This window comes from Rhinoderma darwinii, chromosome 4, assembly GCF_050947455.1.
Source record: "Rhinoderma darwinii isolate aRhiDar2 chromosome 4, aRhiDar2.hap1, whole genome shotgun sequence".
Classification (NCBI taxonomy): Eukaryota; Metazoa; Chordata; class Amphibia; order Anura; family Rhinodermatidae; genus Rhinoderma; species Rhinoderma darwinii.
In genome coordinates, this window is record NC_134690.1 from 297206703 (window position 1) to 297226920 (window position 20218).

Consider the following 20218-nt stretch of genomic DNA (forward strand, 5'->3'; position numbering starts at 1 on the left):
GTGCCAGCTGTATAATACTTCTGAGCCCGCACCATCACTGCGACGTAAATGTACTGCGGTTTGCGGGAACACCTCCCGGGCTGTGCCGTATGTATACGGCGGATGTCGGGAAGGGGTTAAAGACTCCCTAGTACATAGTAATATCCAGACCCGGGAGGAAATAGAACCTGTACAGACTTTGGCTCCTAACTAGACCTAAAGGTTTCTTTAGATATGGCGAGTGTAAGGCCTGTGAACAAAACCTTCTGGCCCAAAAGAGAACTTTTGATCCAGTCGACAGACGAATATATACTAGATAATTTATCAACTGTAAGAATTATCTGTCGCACAATGCTCTTGTTCCCTTCTATACGCCGGAATGACAATCCAAGAGTTTAGACTAAGTGTTCTCCAACAGATTAGTAACGTTAAAACAAAGAAGGATACTCCACTTGCAAAACGTATGAAGTTCATTCATGAAAAAAAATTGAGAGATCCAATTTTGGGGAACATAACGGATGACTCTAGGACCATGTTTGGAAAACCTTGATAACTTACTTTTGAAAACAGAAGCTAAGTGGTTCTACAAGTTAGATTCACTCTATTCTAAAGGACTAAATGAGGGTTTTACCTTCTCACTTTTTTGTAAGAGGCTGACGTCCTTGTGCTTTATGATCCTGATCTTTATTAAATATTTTTTACTGTTGATGCAGTAAATAAGTTTATTAACCACAAAGCCCCGGAGCTTAAAGAGGCTCTGTCACCAGATTTTGCAACCCCTATCTGCTATCTGCTATTGCTGCAATGTAGATTACAGTAACGTGTTTATTTTTAAAAAACGAGCATTTTTGGCTAAGTTATGACCATTTTTGTAGTTATGCAAATGAGGCTTGCAAAAGTCCAAGTGGGTGTGTTTAAAAGTAAAAGTCCAAGTGGGCGTGTATTATGTGCGTACATCGGGGCGTTTTTAATACTTTTACTAGCTGGGCGCTCTGATGAGAAGTATCATCCACTTCTCTTCAGAACGCCCAGCTTCTGCCAGATCACGCTGTGACGTCACTCACAGGTCCTGCATCGTGTCAGACGAGCGAGGACACATCGGCACCAGAGGCTTCAGTTGATTCTGCAGCAGCATCGGTGTTAGCAGGTAAGTCGATGTAGCTACTTACCTGCAAACGCTGATGGTGCTGCAGAATCAACTGTAGCCTCTGGTGCCGATGTGTCCGACACGATGCAGGACCTGTGAGTGACGTCACAGATCTGCACTGCCAGAAGCTGGGCGTTCTGAAGAGAAGTGGATGATACTTCTCATCAGAACGCCCAGCTAGTAAAAGTATTAAAAGCGCCCCGATGTACGCACATAATACACGCCCACTTGGACTTTTACTTTTAAACACACCCACTTGGACTTTTGCAAACCTCATTTGCATAACTACAAAAATGGGCATAACTTGGCCAAAAATGCTTGTTTTTTAAAAATAAAAACGTTACTGTAATCTACATTGTAGCGCCTATCTGCTGCAATAGCAGATAGGGGTTGCAAAATCTGGTGACAGAGCCTCTTTAAGAATGATGAGCTAATACACCGCTTTAATGTATTACCATTATAATGCTGGCAAGTATATTTGTTAGGCGTAATATAGGTTATATTTATTATCTCTGGTATGACATCTATACGTATGAAAAAAGGCAAAAAGTAAAAGATGAACACACACCATTTATGTCCAAAATATTTTTGATGACTACCGTATTTTCTAATACTACTGATTATTTTAAATAATACATGAGCGTAGCATTGTCTCCGCTCGTGTGTGGATTTATATGATTAGACTATTTTATATTGGTAAATGACTATTCTGGAATAATTGTGTTTAGACCAAAAATATAAACTAAAATACACAGTCGAGTCAAATTATTATGACCATCAGCTAATAGCCAGACTAACCGGCTGCGAGTGACTCAATAAGGTGCTGGTAGGTTGTCTCCGGTATCTGGAGCCATGCTGACTGCAGTGCATCCCACGTTTGCGCTGGAGGGTGCATGGGGGAGGATCCATAGAGCGAACAAGACGATCGAGGTGGTCCCACAGATGCTCAATTGGCTTCAAGTCTGGCAAATTAGGGGGCCGGGGAAGTACTTGGAAGTCTTGGTCGTGCTCTTTCAACCACTGTCGGACATTTCTAATCGCGTGGCATGTCTCATTGTCTTGCCGGAAGATTCCATCTGCCCTATGGAAGACAAACAGCATGTATGGGTGGATGTGATCTGCAATGATGGATCTTACCCAAATCGGTCCAGAGTATCTTTCTCGTAGATAAGTGGGCCCAGAGAATGCCATGAAAAAATTCCCCAGACCAGAACGCTGCCACCACCATCTAGTGTTCCTCCAGCAATGGTTGGCAATCATCTGTGGTCCCAATCAGATACTGCCGTGCAAAGTAAAGCTTTTTTTAGCATAGTGACCATCCGTCCGCTTCAGAGCCCCATACGCAGTAGGGTTCGCTAAACTGTTTCAGACACATGTCTGGTTGCCCCCTGCTTGATTTTCACAGTGAACTGCTCCACTGTAGCGTGTCGTTCGGCCTTCGCACACCTACGTAGCCGTCCATCTCTCGCATCAATGGCACGTGGTGCTCTGCAGTTTCCACGTCGGTTATTCCCATTGGTGCCATTTGTCCATTCACAATACACATTCGCTACAGCAGCACGTGAACCATTCACAAACTGTGCTGTTTGAGAAATACTACCACCCTTTGCCCGAAAGCCAATAATCATCCCTTATAAATCCTCCCTTTTACTCATGGCAACGACGAGTGATATGTGTTCAGACAGCCTATCGCACACCTTGTATACCTACCAAGCCAGTCCACTACACATCACTTCCTTCGTGAGCTACACGATCACGACGTCTTAAGTAAGAGATGGTCATGATAATGTGACTTGACTGAGTAGATTTCTGTTTAAAAGTATTGCCTCTTTTTTACACAAGTTCTTTACATACCGATGCGTCCTATCTCTAAGTGACGCTTTGCTGGCTCTCCGCCACCTCTCTCGTCCCGATCACGGACCATTTAGAAAGCTAGTTACTTTTTCTATTGTTGTTCGAGGCCACCTGATTAGTTATCAGGTGAACCAATTGAATCAGACCAGATCAAGGGGGAAGGTTATTTAAAGAGATGCCAGAATACCCACGTGCTACGTTGAAACCGCCATTCTCCCCTGATGACGCCACTTTACGTGGCGAAACATGTAGGTAGGCTTTTTTAGGGACATTTGTTATTTTAATGCACAATCCATGTATGACTAGCCTTATAATCGTTAGAGTAATTTAGTGGCAGTAGAGGGACGAAAGTAGTGACTAGTGTATAGAGCAATTTTTGAATAGGAGGAATGCCTCCATTTTTCTTAATTTGAACTAACAAGATGCGGATTAGGAAGAATGCTTGCAGTGTATTTAATAGAAAGTCTTCATCCTTTAGTTTTGAGCTGTACATGAGACTCCTATTAGGAGGAATGCCTCCAATGTATGTAGGAGATATCGACACCTTAATAAATGAGTTTGCAAATGAATTCGAAAACAAATAAATGAATTCAAATATACATTTAATTGTCGGTGATGCTATCCTATATACCTTTAAAAGGTGTGAACTTCTATTAATTTGTGTCTGCTGGAATAATATGTTCGTCGTCCTATCCATAAGGGAATATATGGAATATCTTTCCCCTCTACATACTCTCCCACTTAATAGTAACTGAGAATACAATACTTAGAAATGGTAAAGGCAGTCCATGGATCTTTATTTTTTAATTCACAATTGTTTGTCCTTTAGTAAGGTTAATGAAAACTTTTTTAGCATATATCAATAAAAAAAGTTTTTGGTCTAATTGTGAATATACATAACTAATCACGCATCCTAGTGGGAGTACGTCCCTTGGATTGTGTTTAGCCTTAGTCTCAGTGAGATCACCTACTGTTCTCTTTAACCCCTTAACAACCGCCAATATGTCTTTTCCCGGCGTCTGTTGAGGGTACTTATGCCAGAGCGCCGCCTTTTCACGGCACTGTGGCAAGCCCAGGACTGGACTAGAGCGGGTGTCTGGCGGTCTAAAGACAGCCGGGCATCTGCTCTAGCGGGCGGGATCGATATCCGCATTGATCCCACCCATTTAACCTCACCCGTTTAACCCCTTAGATGTGGCGCTCATTAGCGAACACCCCATCTAAGTGGTTTTGGAGGGAGGGTGCTCCCTCTCTCACCCCACCGGCACCCTGCATTGCAATCGCAGAGTGCCGATGGCTTACATGGTAGCCGGGGGCCTAGCAAAGGCTTCCAGGACTATCTGTAGTGGATGCCAGCTGGGCCATGCCAGGGTCTTGGCCTAACAGGTGTCTCAAACATGCGGGCCGCATGCGGCCCCTGAGACTGTCGTATGTGGCCCGCGGGGCATGAAGCTCCCTCGGGAGAGGAGAGAGCAGGCTGAAGGAACGTGACGGCGCTCCTTCATGAAGTCATGAGTCCTGTTTCCGTGGCCACACAGCTTCCTGTAGATAGTGCGCCCCACCCTGTTGACAGCCCTACAACCCCTATAGTTGGCTCCATTGGGGCTCCCTCTAGGAGTGGAATCTCCAGCCTGAGCATTGCCGGCGCTCGGGCTGGGGTTTCCTCTGCTCAAGGAGCCCCTGAAGTCACTGTCCATATATGGACAGAGACTTCAGGGGCTCCTCCAGCAGAGGAATCCCTGGCCCGAGCGTCGGCAAAGCTCTAGCTGGGGAATCCGGTCCAGGAGGATCCCCTGACGTCACGATCTACTGTGGAATTATCTAGAGAGCGCACTGTGGCACTATCTAAAAAGGGTCTGCCCAATCTTGAAATTCTTGTCTACCAACTGAGCAGCCAGACTGGAAAACTGGATTGTTAAAATAAGCATGTTGAGTAAACTCAAATTTTCGGGTAAGTTTAACCCTAGTGGTATTATTATACTAATGTAGTATTGTTCTAGTAGTTCAAATAACTACTTAACAAAAATGTTGTATTGTATAAAATTTGGAAAGTAATGCGGCCCGTCAACTTAAAATTTTTTCTATGTGCGGCCAATTTACCCAGCTGAGTTTGAGACCCCTGGCCTAACCAATACTTGTCAATGTAATTGCAGAAGTATTGCAGTGTATTATAAAAGCGATCAAATGATTGCATAGTAAAGTCCCCTAGTGGGACTAAAAATAAAGTTCTCAAAAAGTGTAATAAAGTTAATAATAATAGATAAGAATCCCAAGTAAAAGAAAAATAAAAAACCCACTTTTTCCCCTTACAGAATACTTTATTATTAAAAAAAAACGTTAAAACATTACACAGATTTGGTATCGCTGCTTCCGTAACGACCCCAATTATAAAGCTAATATTATACTTAACCCGCACGGTAAACGTCGTAAAATAAAACAATGCCAGAATTGCTGCTTTCTGTTCATCCTGTCTTCAAAATGGTACCAATAAAGACTACAAGTCGTCCCACAGAAAATAAGCCCTCCTACAGCTGCATCGGCGGAAAAATAAAAAAATGGTGGCTCGTAAAACATGGCGACATAAAATCAAATAATTTTGAAAGTGTTTTTACTGTGTAAACATAAAAAGTTAATAAAAGTTAATCAATAACTTATATGTACCCCAAAATGGTGCTATTAAAAAATACAACTTGCCCTGAAAAAATAAAAAAATTATAGCTCTTAACTTAAAAATTATTTGGTCATTAAGGCCTAAAATAGGCTTGTCATTAAGGGGTGAAAGGAACCAGGGATTTACAGTAATAAATTACAAGTTATACTGAATGTTTACCCACAGAACTGTATATCACTATTGTCACTGTCACTATGTGACAGATTTATATAGTGTACCCCTTTTACTGGAGGGAGATTCCTCCTTGCCAGTTGCGAGGTGCATTAGGTCATAATGCCTTTTGTAAATGTTACCGCAAGCAGCCTTAGGATAGATGGCGCCCCGTGCGAAATTATATTTTGGCGCCCCACACCCATCGTGAAAAAAATGCCCCATAAAAAAGTTTAATGCCCTATATAGTGCCCCCACACAGTATAATGCCCCTTTAGTGCCCCCATACAGTATAATAATATTTAATATATTATAACCCCTTCAAGGACACAGTATTTTGTCCTGTAATTGTGCCCACACAGTATATTGCCCCCTGTAGTACCCCTACACAGTATGTCCGCTTAGTAGCCCCCACACAGTATAATGCCCCCTCCCCTGGCTGCCACACACAGCCCCACCTTGTAGATAGTGCCCCCTGTAGATTTTTCCATACAGCCTCCCTGTAGACCGTACCATAATCCCCCGCCGCCTCCTTGTAGACAGTGCCATACAGCCCACCCCCTTCCACTCCTTCAGGAAGCTACAGTGGCGTTAGATAGCAAAGCAGGGAGATACCTCTCTGCTCTGATATAGTGGCGTTGCTACCGCTGTAGCAGCGGCTGCTAGCGGGGCAGCCGGCCATGGGTGGGCCCGTCCCGACAGGCGGCACAGGCGCCATCATGCACGGTGTCGCCGCTAGCAGCCACTATGACTGCTACAGCGGTAGCGATGCCACGGAGTGAAAAAGCCCCCCGTAGGAAAGGCGGCTGCTGAGTCGCCGGGTATGGGCACTACTGAAACAAGCAGGGGAAGGGAGCCAGCGCAGTGCCCCCTTCCACCTACTGGAGTGATGCGCCCTGTGCAATGGCACAGGACGCACACCCCTAAGCCTGGCCACCAATAGCAATGTTTTTTAGGAGGCACAAGTGATGATCACTGATAAACTATCGTTTAATTTTTAATGTGTCCGGGATCTCAAACTTTTCTAAATCTGTAGCATTTTTGCTATTCATTTTACCTAATTTTTATTTTGCCTTATTTTCCTAGCTACTAAGAAAAGATCCTGAGATTATCACTGTGACTTTAAAGAAACAGAACGGCATGGGATTAAGCATTGTAGCAGCAAAGGTGAGAGAGTACATTTCATGATTTGCTTAAAAAAGTAATTCAATCCATTTTAATCTTTTAAGAAATATTTAATAGAATAACATCAGCATGGAGACGTCAATTTCACTTCTAGATCCCAACTTGTGTTTTAAAAGTTTTCAGTATCCACGCAGTTTTACAGCACTATTCTTGCAATTAATAATTCACATGCAAGTTCTTTGTAGTGTCCTTGAATATACATGTTAATAAGGTCACCTCTAAGGCATCTTGTTTTTTTTTCTTCTTTTAACCTCTTGGAGACATACCCAGTTTTGGCACATCTTATTTTTTTAAATCTGACGTGTCCATTTATGTGGTAATAACTTGGGTATGCTTTTACTAATCCAAGCGATTTCAGAGATTGTTTTCTCGTGACATATTGTATTTTATGTTAGTGAAAAATTTGATCGATAAATTCAATATTTATTTGTGAAAAACACAAATTTAGAGAATTTGCAAAAATTAGCATTTTTCTAAATGTATCTGTTACTAGTTTTACATTTCCCATATGTCTACTTTATGTTTGCATCGGTTTTTTTAACGCCCTTTTATTTTTCTAGGCCGTTACAAGGCTTCGAACTTTAGCAGCAATTTCTCACATTTTCAAGAAAATTTCAAAAGGCTATTTTTTCAGGGACCAGTTCTGTTCTGAAGTGGCTTTAAGGGCCTTATATGTTAGAAAGTCCCCATGAATCACCCCATTTAAAAAACTGCACCCCTCAAAGTATTCAAAACAACATTCAGAAAGTGTCTTAACAGTTTAGGCACTTTACAGGAATTAAAGCAATGCGGAGGTGAAATTTACAAATATAATTTTTATTGCCAAACTTTATTTATAACTTTTTTTTCTGTAATACAGAAGGTTTTATTAGAGAAACACAACTCAATATTTATTGCCCAGATTCTGCAGTTTTTAGAGATATCCCACATGTGGCCCTAGTGTGCTAATGGACTGAAGCTCAGGCCTTCGAATCAAAGGAGCACCTAGGGGATTTTTAGGCCTCCTTTCTTCTACAAAATATATTAGGCACCATGTCAGATTTGAAAAGGTCTTCTGGTGCCAGAACATAGGAAACACCCCTAAAAATACATCATTTTGGAAACTACACCCCCAAGGAATTAATCTAGGGGTATATTGAGCATTCTGACCCCACAGTGTTTTTGCTACATTTCTTTGAATTAAGCCGTAAAAATGAAAATCTACATTATTTCCGCATAGCATTTTTACAAGCAATATAGGAGAAAAAGCACCCCACCATTTGTAATGCAATTTCTCCCAATTACGGCAATATGTGTTCATAAACTTATGCTTGAACACATGGCAGCCTTGAGAGGGCGTGGCTTGGACATGGTGCTGACCAGACGTGCTGCTTGAGAGCTCCGTTCCTGCACTTCCCTAACCTGATCATAAGCACATTAATAAGCATAATTTTATCACCCTGATGGTCAGGAAATCCAAGGCCTCCACGGGGACTCCTTACTGTACACGGCAGATGTCTTCAGCCGGCTCCATCCAGAGATTTCTGACCGACGCTGCAGCTGGAACATCATCTAAGATGGCGCCGCTGGAGGGGAGGCGAGATGGCGCCGGGACTTCGCTTCCAGAGGGGCTATCATCTGCGGCCGGCGCTGCTGCATCAGGTACCGCTAGTACCTTCCCCTCGATATCGGGCTCTCAGGGGCAATTTCCCTCCCTGCTGGATGGGATTGAGCCGTGCTCTTCTGGGGCTGAGATGGCGCTGCCTGCGCGGGACTGCTCGCCACGTGGTGCCTGTCATGGCGGCCGGGTTTCTCCCTTATCCTCCCCTCATGTGCTGGGGCCTGCAATGTTGCCTTCTACCTCTCCCAGAGATATGGCTGTTCATCCCTCCTCTCATATAGGTGGTTCTGCTGTCCTAGGGGATGATTTACAGGGCCTGAGACGACAGTTATCAGCATTGCCCACTAAACAGGACATGGAACGTTATGTAAACCGTCTTGAGACGACGTATAAATCAGAGATACAATCTCTTACTACCAATTTATCTCAATTGTCCGATCAAGTACAGCGGATGGAAAGCGATGTTTCCGGTATTACACAGCAACAAGTTTCTCATGCCGACCGATTGGATCAACACTCTCATCAGATTCACGCATTATTTAACCTTGCTGAGGATCATGAGAATCGGAATCGCCGTAATAATATTCGGCTTCGGGGCATCCCTGAGGATATCTCTCCGGGTCAACTCATTCCTGCTCTACAGTCTCTGTTTAATTTATTACTCGGGCGCCCTGCTGATGATCCTCTGGAGCTGGATAGAGCTCACAGGACTCTAGGCCCGCGTAACCCGGATCCTGATAGGCCTAGAGATGTGCTATGCCGTGTCCATTTCTTTTCTCTTAACCCCTTCGCGCTCAGGTCAGTAATAGTACGTCCTGCTAAGTAGAACGTTCGCGCTCAGGTCAGTACTATTACTGACCTGAGTAAACACGGCGCCATCTTTCCCCGGCGCGTGTCTGAGCTGTGATACCTGCTGTTTCCGACAGCAGGCTATCACAGCTTAGTGTGCAGGGACCGATCGCGGTGGTCCCCGCCGATTAACCCCTTAGAAGCCGCGTTCAATAGCGATCGCGGCTTCTTAGGGGTTAAGCTGCCATCGCCGGCCTGCTACACGATAGCGGGCCGTAATGGCTACTATGGCAACCAGAATCCTAACAATGGACTCTGGCTACGCCATCGACGGAAGCCTAGTGGGTCCCGACAAAATCAGGACCCACTATGCTTGCTGTCAGCGAACAGCTGACAGCTCTAATACACTGCACTACGCATGTAGTGCAGTGTATTAGAATAGCGATCAGAGCCTCCTGCTCTCATGTCCCCTAGTGGGACAAAGTAAAAAAAGTGTGAAAAAGTAAAAAAAAGTTGTGTAAAAATAAGAAAATAAAAGATTTAAAAGTAATAAAAGTAAAAGTCCCCCTTTTTCCCTTATCAGTTCTTTATTATTAATAAAAATATATAAATAAACAAATAAACTATACATAATTGGTATCGCCGCGTCCGTAACGTCCTGAACTACAAAACAATGTCGTTATTTATCCCGCACGGTGAACGCCGTAAGAGAAAATAATAATAAACCGTACCACAATCACAATTGTTTGGTCACTTCACCTCCCAAAAAATGGAATAAAAAGAGATCAAAAAGTCGCATGTACCTAAAAATTGTACTGATCGAAACTACAGTTCGTTACGCAAAAAATAAGTCCTCGCACGGCTTTATTGATGGTAAAATAAAACAGTTATGGCTCTTAGAATAAGGTAACACAAAAAATTAATTATATTTTACAAAATGTATTTTATTGTGCAAACGCCATAAGACATAAAATAAAACTATAAACATCTGGTATCGCCGTAATCGTATCGCCCCGCAGAATAAAGTGAATATGTCATTTATAGCGCACGGTGAACGCTGTAAAAAAAATTGAATAAAAAACAATAGTAAAATTGCTGTTTTTTTAGTCACCACGCCACCTAAAAATAGAATAAAAACTGATCAAAAAGTCGCATGCACCCCATGAAAACTACAATGCATTCCTCAAGGGGTCTAGTTTCCAAAAAGGGGTCACTTTTGGGGGGTTTCCACTGTTTTAGCACCACAAGACCTCTTCAAACCGGACATGGTGCCTAATAAATTAAATTAAATAAATTAAATGTCACCTCTACTTTGCTCTAAATTCCTGTGAAACGCCTAAAGGGTTAATAAACTTTTTAAATGCTGTTGTGAATACTTTGAGGGGTCTAGTTTCTGAAATGGGGTGTTTGATAGGGGTTTCTAATATATGGGCCCCTCAAAGCAACTTCAGAACTGAGCTGGAAACTAAAAAATAAAATAAAAATGAGGCAATACTTCGCTTCTTACATTATACTGATAATGAGCCGTGCCCACCCCGAGATGACCCCAGTTTTGACCGTTTGTATAAACGGAGACCCCTATTAGACCGTTTCAGTGCCCGGTTTTCCCAGCATTCACCCCCGAGAAGTGTATTTCTATAGATGAGTCCTTGGTACATTTGAAAGGGAGGCTTCAATTCCGCGAGTACCTGCCGGGTAAGAGGGCAAGGTATGGCGTGAAGATGTATAAGCTGTGCGAGAGTGCATCAGGGTATACCTACAAATTTAGGATATATGAAGGGAAGGACACCAGTTCTCAGCCCCCAGAATGCCCCCCCTTACTGGGAGTTAATACAAAAATTGTGTGGGATTTGGTGCACCCACTGCTGGACCAGGGTTACCACCTCTACCTGGATAATTTTTATACCAGCGTCTCACTCTTCAACTGCCTCGCTTCCAGAAGTCCTGCGGCATGCGGCACTGCTAGAAGAAACCTGAGAGGCCTCCCTAAGACTCTGCTTGGGCAAACCCTCAGAAGGGGTGAGAGCAGGGCACAATCTAGCAGCAACATATTGTGTGTCAAGTACAAGACCAGGGAGATGCCACACCAGTACCCATGTACCTGTACGAGGTACCAATACAGGGACCCCCAAACTAGACTGCATCCTGGACTACAATAGGTACATGGGAGGGGTGGACTTGTCAGATCAAGTCCTGAAGCCTTACAGTACTTCTGGAAGCGGGGCCACAGGCATCGTACCAGGGCAACACTTTTTAGGAGAAGTTCCCCAAACTGGCAAGAAGGGAAAAAGTCAAAAGAGGTGCAGAGTCTGCTATAAGAGGGGGATAAGGAAGGACACAATATATCAATGTGACGCGTGTCCCGAAAAACCAGAGCTCTGTATGAAAGAGTGTTTTCAAATTTATCATCCATCCCTTTATTTTTAATTTACCCCAGTTTTACTCGCTCTGATCCACTTCGCACAGCTTACCCCTCCTCCTCTTTCCCCTCTGAGCCCTGCTGTGTGCCCAGGCAGCTGATAACAGCCACATGTAGGGTATTGCCGTACCCGGGAGAGCCAACATTACAGTTTATGGGGTGTAGGTCTCCGGTGGCACATGCTGGGCACAATATATCGGACACTGACATGGCATATATATAGAAAATTGCAAATCTCACTCTGCACCATCTGCTGCGCATTATCTTTTACACAATACCTGTGGGGTCAAAATGCTCACTACACCTCTAGATGAATTCCTTAAGGGGTGTCGTTTTTAAAACGGGGTCACTTCTCGGGGGTTTCAACTGTACTGATACCTCAGGGGCTTCTGCACACACGACTTAGCACCAGAAAATTCCCAGTAGGCCACATGGTGGTCCTTTCCTTCTGAGCCCTCCCATGGGCCCAAACGGCAGTTTATCACCACAAATGGGGTATTGCCGCACTCAGGACAAATTGGGCAACAAATTGGGGCATTTTATTCCTTGTGAAAATAAGAAATTTTGAGCCAAAACTACCTCTTATTGGAAAAAATTTCATTTTTTTGAATTCACAGCCCAATTCAAATAAATTCTGTGAAAAAACTGTGGGGTCTAAATGGTCACAACACCCATAAATAAATTCTTTGAGGGGTGTAGTTTCCAAAATGGGGTGAATTCTGGTGGGTTTCCATTGCTTTGATACCTTTGGGGCTCTGCAAATGCGACATGGCACCCGAAAACCAATCCAGCAAAATCTGGGCTCCAAAGAACACATAGCGCTCCTTTCCTTCTGAGGCCTCCCATGGGCCCAAACGGCAGTTTATCACCACAAATGGGGTATTGCCGCACTCAGGACAAATTGGGCAACAAATTGGGGCATTTTATTCCTTGTGAAAATAAGAAATTTTGAGCCAAAACTACCTCTTATTGGAAAAAATTTCATTTTTTTGAATTCACAGCCCAATTCAAATAAATTCTGTGAAAAAACTGTGGAGTCTAAATGGTCACAACACCCATAAATGAATTCCTTGAGGGGTGTAGTTTCCAAAATGGGGTCACTTCTGGTGGGTTTCCATTGCTTTGATACCTTTGGGGCTCTGCAAATGCGACATGGCACCCGAAAACCAATCCAGCAAAATCTCTGCTCCAAAGAACACATAGCACTCCTTTCCTTCTAATACCTCCCATGGGCCCAAACGGCAGTTTATGGCCACAAATAGGGTATTGCCGCACTCAGGACAAATTTGGCAACAAAATGGGGTATTTTATTCGTTGTGAAAATAAGACGTTTTGAGCCAAAACTACATCTTATTGGAAAAAAGTTTTTCTTTTTAAATTCACAGCCCAATTCAAATAAGTTCTGTGAAAAAACTGTGGGGTCTAAATGGTCACAACACCCATAAATAAATTCCTTGAGGGGTTTTGTTTCCAAAATGGGGTCACTTTTGGTGGGTTTCCATTGCTTTGATACCTCTGAGGCTCTGCAAATGCGACATGGCACCCGAAAACCAATACAGCAAAATCTGGACTCCAACAAACACATAGCGCTCCTTTCCTTCTGAGCCCTCCCATGGGCCCAAACGGCAGTTTATCACCACAAATGGGGTATTGCCGCACTCAGGACAAATTGGGCAACAAAATGGGGCATTTTGTTCCCTGTGAAAATAAGAAATTCTGATCAAAAATGACATCTTATTGGAAAAATTGTCATTCTTTTAATTTCACAGCCCAATTCAAATACGCGCTGTGAAAAAACTACGGGGTCAAAATGGTAACAATAACCATAAATTAATTCCTTGAGGGGTGCAGTTTCCAAAATGGGGTCAGTTTTGGGGGATTCCTACTGTTTTGGCACCTCAACACCTCTCCAAACCTGGCATGCTGCCTAAAATATATTCTAATAAAAAAGAGGCACCAAAATGCACTAGGTGCTTCTTTGCTTCTGGGGCTTGTGTTTTATTCCACGAGCGCACTAGAGCCACATGTGGGACATTTCTAAAAACTGAAGAATCTGGACAATACATATTTAGTTGTGTTTCTCTGGTAAAACCTTCTTTGTTACAGAAAAAAAATAGAATAAAATTGAAATTCAGAAATAAAAACGAAATTTGCAAATTTCACCTCCACTTTGCTTTAATTCCTGTGAAATTCCTGAAGGGTTAAAAAACTTTCTAAATGCTGTTTTGAATACTTTGAGGGGTCTAGTTTTTAAAATGGGGGGTTTTATGGGGGTTTCTAATACATAGGCCCCTCAAAGCCACTTCAGAACTGAACAGGTACCTTAAAAAAAAGGCTTTTGAAATTTTCTTAAAAATATGAGAAATTGCTGTTTATGTTCTAAGCCTTGTAACGTCCAAGAAAAATAAAATAATGTTCTAAAAACGATGCTAATCTAAAGTAGACATATGGGAAATGTGAACTAGTAACTATTTTGGGTGGTATATCCGTCTGTTTTACAAGCAGATGCATTTAAATTCTGAAAAATGCTATTTTTTCTAAATTTTCTCTAAATTTTGCAATTTTTCTCAAATAAAGACTGAATATATCGACCAAATTTTACCACGAACATGAAGCCCAAAGTGTCACGAGAAAACAATCTCGGAATCGCTTGCATAGGTTTAAGCATTCCGACGTTATTACCACATAAAGTGAAATATGTCAGATTTCAAAAATGGGCTCTGAGCCTTAAGGCCCAAACTAGGCTGCGTCCTTAAGGGGTTAAGGAGCAGATTATGAGGAAGGCACGGGATAAAGGCGAGGTTTTATTACAGGGAGTCAAGATCCAGCTGCTGTCTGATTTGTCCAGGATGACTCTACGTCCTTTGCTGGATGTCTTGAGAGAACATGAGATCTCCTATTCCTGGGGTCACCCCTTTCAGTTGCAGGTTCGCAGGGACGAGGCACTGCTGAGTGTTGGTGACCCAGGGGATGTTCCGGATTTCTGCGCTGCGCTCCGTTTGCCTAGAGTCTCTCTCCCTGATTGGCCTTATGTTCCCATCCCTCCGCCGCGTCCACGATCACGCAGGCGAGGTCGTTCTCCTGCTTCTCCTATGAGGCGTCATGATGGTCGTCCTGCGGAGCCGATGTGATGCCCTTTTAATGTCTCCTAATTGCAGCCTGCTGTCGGAGCCTAATTACAATGGTTATTGTGTTCATCAGCTGAGGCAATTATATTCGGAGTTACATGTGGTCATTACTGTGTGGGTCTGCATTATGTTTTAGGCGATTGCTGTTGGAGACCTGGTGGCTACTGATGTCGGTTGATTGCTGTTAATATGCCACAATCGTGAATGTTTATTTTTATTATTTTTCTTTATTGCTAACCTGTCTGTACATTTATGCTGACAATGAATGTATTCAGGGATGTTCTCTGCTGGGGTTTCTTTAGGGCCCTACTAACACTGTATATTCTTATTTAATTATTTTTGGGTATTATTCTAAGTGCCTTGGTTTTCCTTTCTTTTCTGTTATATCGTTATCTGCTATATAAAAATTGCTGGGTTGGGGGGTGCGGGGCGATGGCTAGACCTTGTCCTGACACTTCTCCTCTTAGGGTCTCACTGGTTATATCCGGTGTATATTGGATTGTTTCTCCTTGATTAGATCAAGGAGTGGGTGCTTGTTTCACCCGCTTGTTTGTCCTTGTTGTCGTGTCTCCCTTCCTTGTCTGTCTTGTCCTTCTCTTCATTGTGGTAGCACATTTCTTGACTTGCTAGACCTACGGGCGTTGGAGATGGCACAGTTGAAAGTCTGTACCTTTAATGCTAGAGGGCTTAATGTCCTGGAAAAACGCTCGCAGATATTGTACAACATGCACAAAGAGCGTGTAAATATCCTGTTTTTACAGGAGACTCATTTTCAGGTGGGCCACACTCCACAGTTTACAAATCGTTATTATCAGGTCTGGTTCCACAGTGCCAACCCGGAATTCAAGTCCAAGGGCGCTAGTATATGTATTCACAAGTCACTCTCTCATAAACTGGTAGACGTCCTGGTTGACCCGGGTGGTCAGTATGTGTTTCTTAAACTGTCCATTCGGAAAAAGCTGTTCACATTGGCTAATGTGTACCTCCCCAATCAGGATCAGGCGCGAGTGTGCTGCGGAAATTGGAGGAGTTCACGGAGGGAGTTTTGATTGTGGGCGGTAATTTTAACCTGACGTTCGATTCCAGGCTTGACACCTCCTCGGGCAGGTCTGCGGTTCCGAAGTCCCACTTGGGAACCTTGAAAACTGTGATGCATTCCATGCAATTGATTGACGTGTGGAGGATTCTGCATCCTCAGGTAAGAGAATATACTTACTTCTCCCCGCTACACAATATGTACAGTAGGCTGGACGCATTTCTTATTAGCCACCATTTGCTTACCTGGCATCCCACCTCTGAGGTGGGCCCTATGGTTTGGTCGGATCATGCCCCTGTATTTCTGACACTCACGTTTCCTAGTTCGGTACCCACTTTCCAATCTTGGAAACTTAACGATAATTTATTGCGTGACTCAGTGTGTGTGTCAGCCCTTAAGGACTCGCTAACCGGTTTTTTTGAGGTACATACACGTGACACCACCCCATTACCATTACAGTGGGAGGCAAAGTGTGTAGTAAGGGGAGTCCTGATCCAACATGGGGCTCGTTTGAAGCGAGAAAAAGGGGTAGCCATTGCGCGGCTCCTTGCTCAGATATGGGACCTTGAATCCTGTCATAAGCGTGTGCTTTCCTCACAGATATTTGCGGAACTTACTACAGCGAGAGAATCCTTGCGTTCTCTGATAGACCAGTCACACGCTCGATTCAGGGACCGTATGCGAAAACATTCGTACGAATTTGCAGACAAATGTGGAAGATCTCTGGCACGGATGCTACATCCTCGCACCCAGACGTCGTATATCCCTAAAATTACTTCTCCCTCGGGCGGTGAGGTTCATGATCCGGTGGGCATCACTGATTGCTTCAGACAGTATTACTCGGCATTATATAATCTTAAAGGCCATTTTCAGGATATGCAGGCGGATGCGTTGCGGGATAAAATAGACCGGTATGTGCGCGACACTGTGTTGCCGTCATTGGGGGACGGGGAGGCCCTTGGACTTGAGGAAGATTTTTTGGAAACGGAAGTGGAGCGCGCTATTGGAGACTCCCCCTTGGGCAAAAGTCCGGGACCCGATGGGTTTAATAATAAATTCTACAAGACATTTAAGGATCAATTGGCTCCGTTCTTGACGAAAGTTTTTAATTATGTGTCTTCCTCGTGTCCCTTTGCACCTCATTCCCTTGAGGCTCATATTACCCTTTTACCAAAACGGGGCAAGGATCCGACGTCGTGCGCAAATTTTCGACCAATATCATTGATAAATGTAGACGTTAAGATTTTTGCGAAGTTGCTGGCCTCTTGACTCTCGCCTTTCTTACACGATCTGGTCACAGATGACCAGGTGGGGTTTGTGCGTGGTAGGGAAGCGCGGGACAACACTAACAAGACCCTCCTTTTAACATCATACTGCCAATCCCATAAGATACCGATGTGTTTACTCTCGGTCGATGCTGAAAAAGCTTTTGACAGGGTACATTGTGTGTTTCTCTGTAGTGTCCTGACACAGGTTGGCCTTGGCGCCACTATGGTGGATAGGATTATGGCATTATATCATGGGCCTACGGCCCGGGTTCGAGTTAATGGTTTGTTATCTGACTCTTTGTCTATTACTAATGGCACGAGACAGGGGTGCCCACTCTCACCTTTACTCTATGTTTTGGTCATGGAACACCTGTCCGTGGCACTGCGGAACAACCCTAATGTTAATGGCGTCTGTGTTGGCGCAAAACATCACAAACTAGCATTGTATGCCGATGATCTCCTTGTGTACATTACGACTCCCATGATTTCCTTGCCATCTTTGACCGGGGAATTTGAGCGATTTGGTCATTTGAGTAATTTTAAAGTCAATTATTCTAAATCGGAGGCATTGAATATATCTCTCGATACTGCTCTAGCCACCCATCTCGCTCGTGTTTTCCTGTTCAAATGGCAATCTAAATCTCTAAAATATCTGGGGGTGCATATTCCTACACAACAGTCGGATTTGTTCGCTTTGAATTACTCACCCATTCTGCAGCGCACCTTGAAGGATTTAATGTCATATGGTGGGAACCGCATATCGTGGTTTGGGCGCATTAACGCGGTTAAAATAGACATTCTGCCCAAATTCCTATACATATTCCAAACTGTCCCTATCATAATTCCAACGAGCTTCTTCAAAACCTTACATAGGGCCATAACAAAATTTGTTTGGGGCTCCTCTAAGCCTCGTGTTCGTTTTGCTGTCCTTAGTTGGCCGAAAGTGGAGGGGGGGGGCAGGATTGCCGGATTTTAAACGCTACCGCCAAGCTGCGGTCCTCATGCGATTGGTAGACTGGTTCCGCTCAAGTACGGGTAAGCAATGGGTGCGCATTGAGAAGGCTATGTCTCCCCTAGCACTGTCGTCTCTGCCTTGGTTGTCTGCTCTTCAGCGTCCTTCATCTTCTCTGCCTTCCCTCACACGTCAGTTTCTTGTAGTCTGGGAGCGGATCATTGCTACGATGGACATTGTTCACCGTCCAGGTCCTCTAACTCCTCTTTTTGATGATCCTTCCTTCCCTCCGGCGGTGGTTGTGGACACATTCCTCTGTTGGGAGAGACAGGACGGTGGTTTCTTGGCCAAGACTCTTACACCTGAGGGTACAATCTTGTCACAGTCTGTTGTCTCTGGGGCCTGCCCGGGGGGACGTCCGGTTTGGTGGTCCTATTTTCAATTTCGCTCCTATCTTTTTTCCATGGGCGACCGTCTTGTATTGTTGCAGGATAAGACTCCTCTGGAGCACTACTTGTTGTTGACTACTGCCCCCTCTCATCTGTTGTCCTATTTACACGGGATCCTTCTACCTAAATACGATTACTCTCAGCTGACATTCACTACCGCATGGGATGAGGAATTGGGGACTCGACACTCTGCTGAGGAGTGGGGCACACCTTTCTTCCTGGCGCATAAGCTACCGACCGTGCTTTGCCCAGGGAAAAAATTATACGATTCTCACCAGATGGTACCGCTGTCCTTCTGCATAGGATATTCCCTGATGTATCTGATGAGTGCTGGAGGTGTGGGGAGGCTCCTGGAACCATGCTGCACATTTGGTGGGATTGTCCCAAGCTTCGTCCCTTTTGGGGAAAATTTTTTGATCTTGGTAACAAACTTTTTGATACTGAGGTTCAGACTTCGGCCTCCATTGGCTTACTTTCCATGGTTCCTGGATCACTCCCACACCTCAAAAAGAGTGTCTTTCGGCATTTTTTGACCACAGCAAGAACAGTGATTCCTCGTCATTGGAAGTCCAGCACTGTACCTTCCTTGAAGGAATGGGTGACGGAGGTGAACGGAATTATGAGGATGGAGGAGTTGATGTCTGCTGATCAGGGTAAAGCTGAGCTCTTTGTCCGCACTTGGGCAGTGTGGTCTGGATTCCGGGGTGGTAATGATCTACCTCTCTGGCTGGATGGCCTCTTTTGAACACCTATATAAGCCTACCTTTTGCGTGCTAGGTCTGTATGTGTTTCCCCTTGTTGTCTTGTGTCTGTGTTAATCTGACGTATAATGTGCACTTATATGCGATAATTTTTATCCAACTGTGGGGACTGACTTCCCTAAATAATGCACTATCTTTGCTGCACTTATGGTATTGTTATTCTCATTGCATTCTTATTTAGTTTTTGCTTACTGATTAGGAGGTTACCTCCTACTGTTGTTTCTATGTCTTTGTATATTTTATGCGATATTGAAGTGGTTATATTGCACTGTGTGTGAATTTTGCAAATTTATGAAACCATGTGTATGCTGTTGTTTTGTATAAATATGTATTATATTTTCAAAATAAAAATCTTTGATAAAAAAAAAAAAAATACACATGGCAGCCCTCAGAAAGGAAGGAGCACTATTTGGCTTTTGGAGCTCAAATTTAGCTGTAGTGGTTTTCAAGCGCCATGTCTAATTTGTAAAGCCCCTGAGGGATCAAAGCAGTGGAGACCCCCTTAAAGTGACCCCGTTTTGGAAACTGTAGATAGTATAATGCACACCAATAGGGGTAAATTTGCAGATAAAACTTTTTAATTTCTCATACCAGGTTGCAACGTTTCGGTCCTAGCACAGACCTTTCTAAAGCACTAGAAATTCATGATAAATAGACGTGTTATTACCATATAATTGCACAGTAAAGATCAAATAACATTGCAAGACATTAAAGTATATACATATGTACACAAATATATCAGGTGGACATAGTCATACAATGCAGGAAGAAACGGATCAATGCGGTCACAAGTCTCAGTCAATGCTGTCCTGTATGGTGGATATGTGAGT

At 43.7% G+C, this 20218-nt stretch overlaps 1 protein-coding gene across 26 annotated transcripts in view; it reads left to right on the forward strand.

The window, feature by feature from the left end:
• The window catches only part of AFDN (afadin, adherens junction formation factor), a 529325-nt gene that overhangs the window by 381836 nt on the left and 127271 nt on the right, over positions 1–20218 (forward strand). For all 26 annotated transcript variants that reach the window (XM_075862614.1, XM_075862630.1, XM_075862615.1 and 23 more), the window contains one exon: positions 6888–6968. In XM_075862614.1, coding sequence (XP_075718729.1) covers positions 6888–6968 — 81 coding nt within the window. The remainder of the gene's footprint in view (positions 1–6887; positions 6969–20218) is intronic.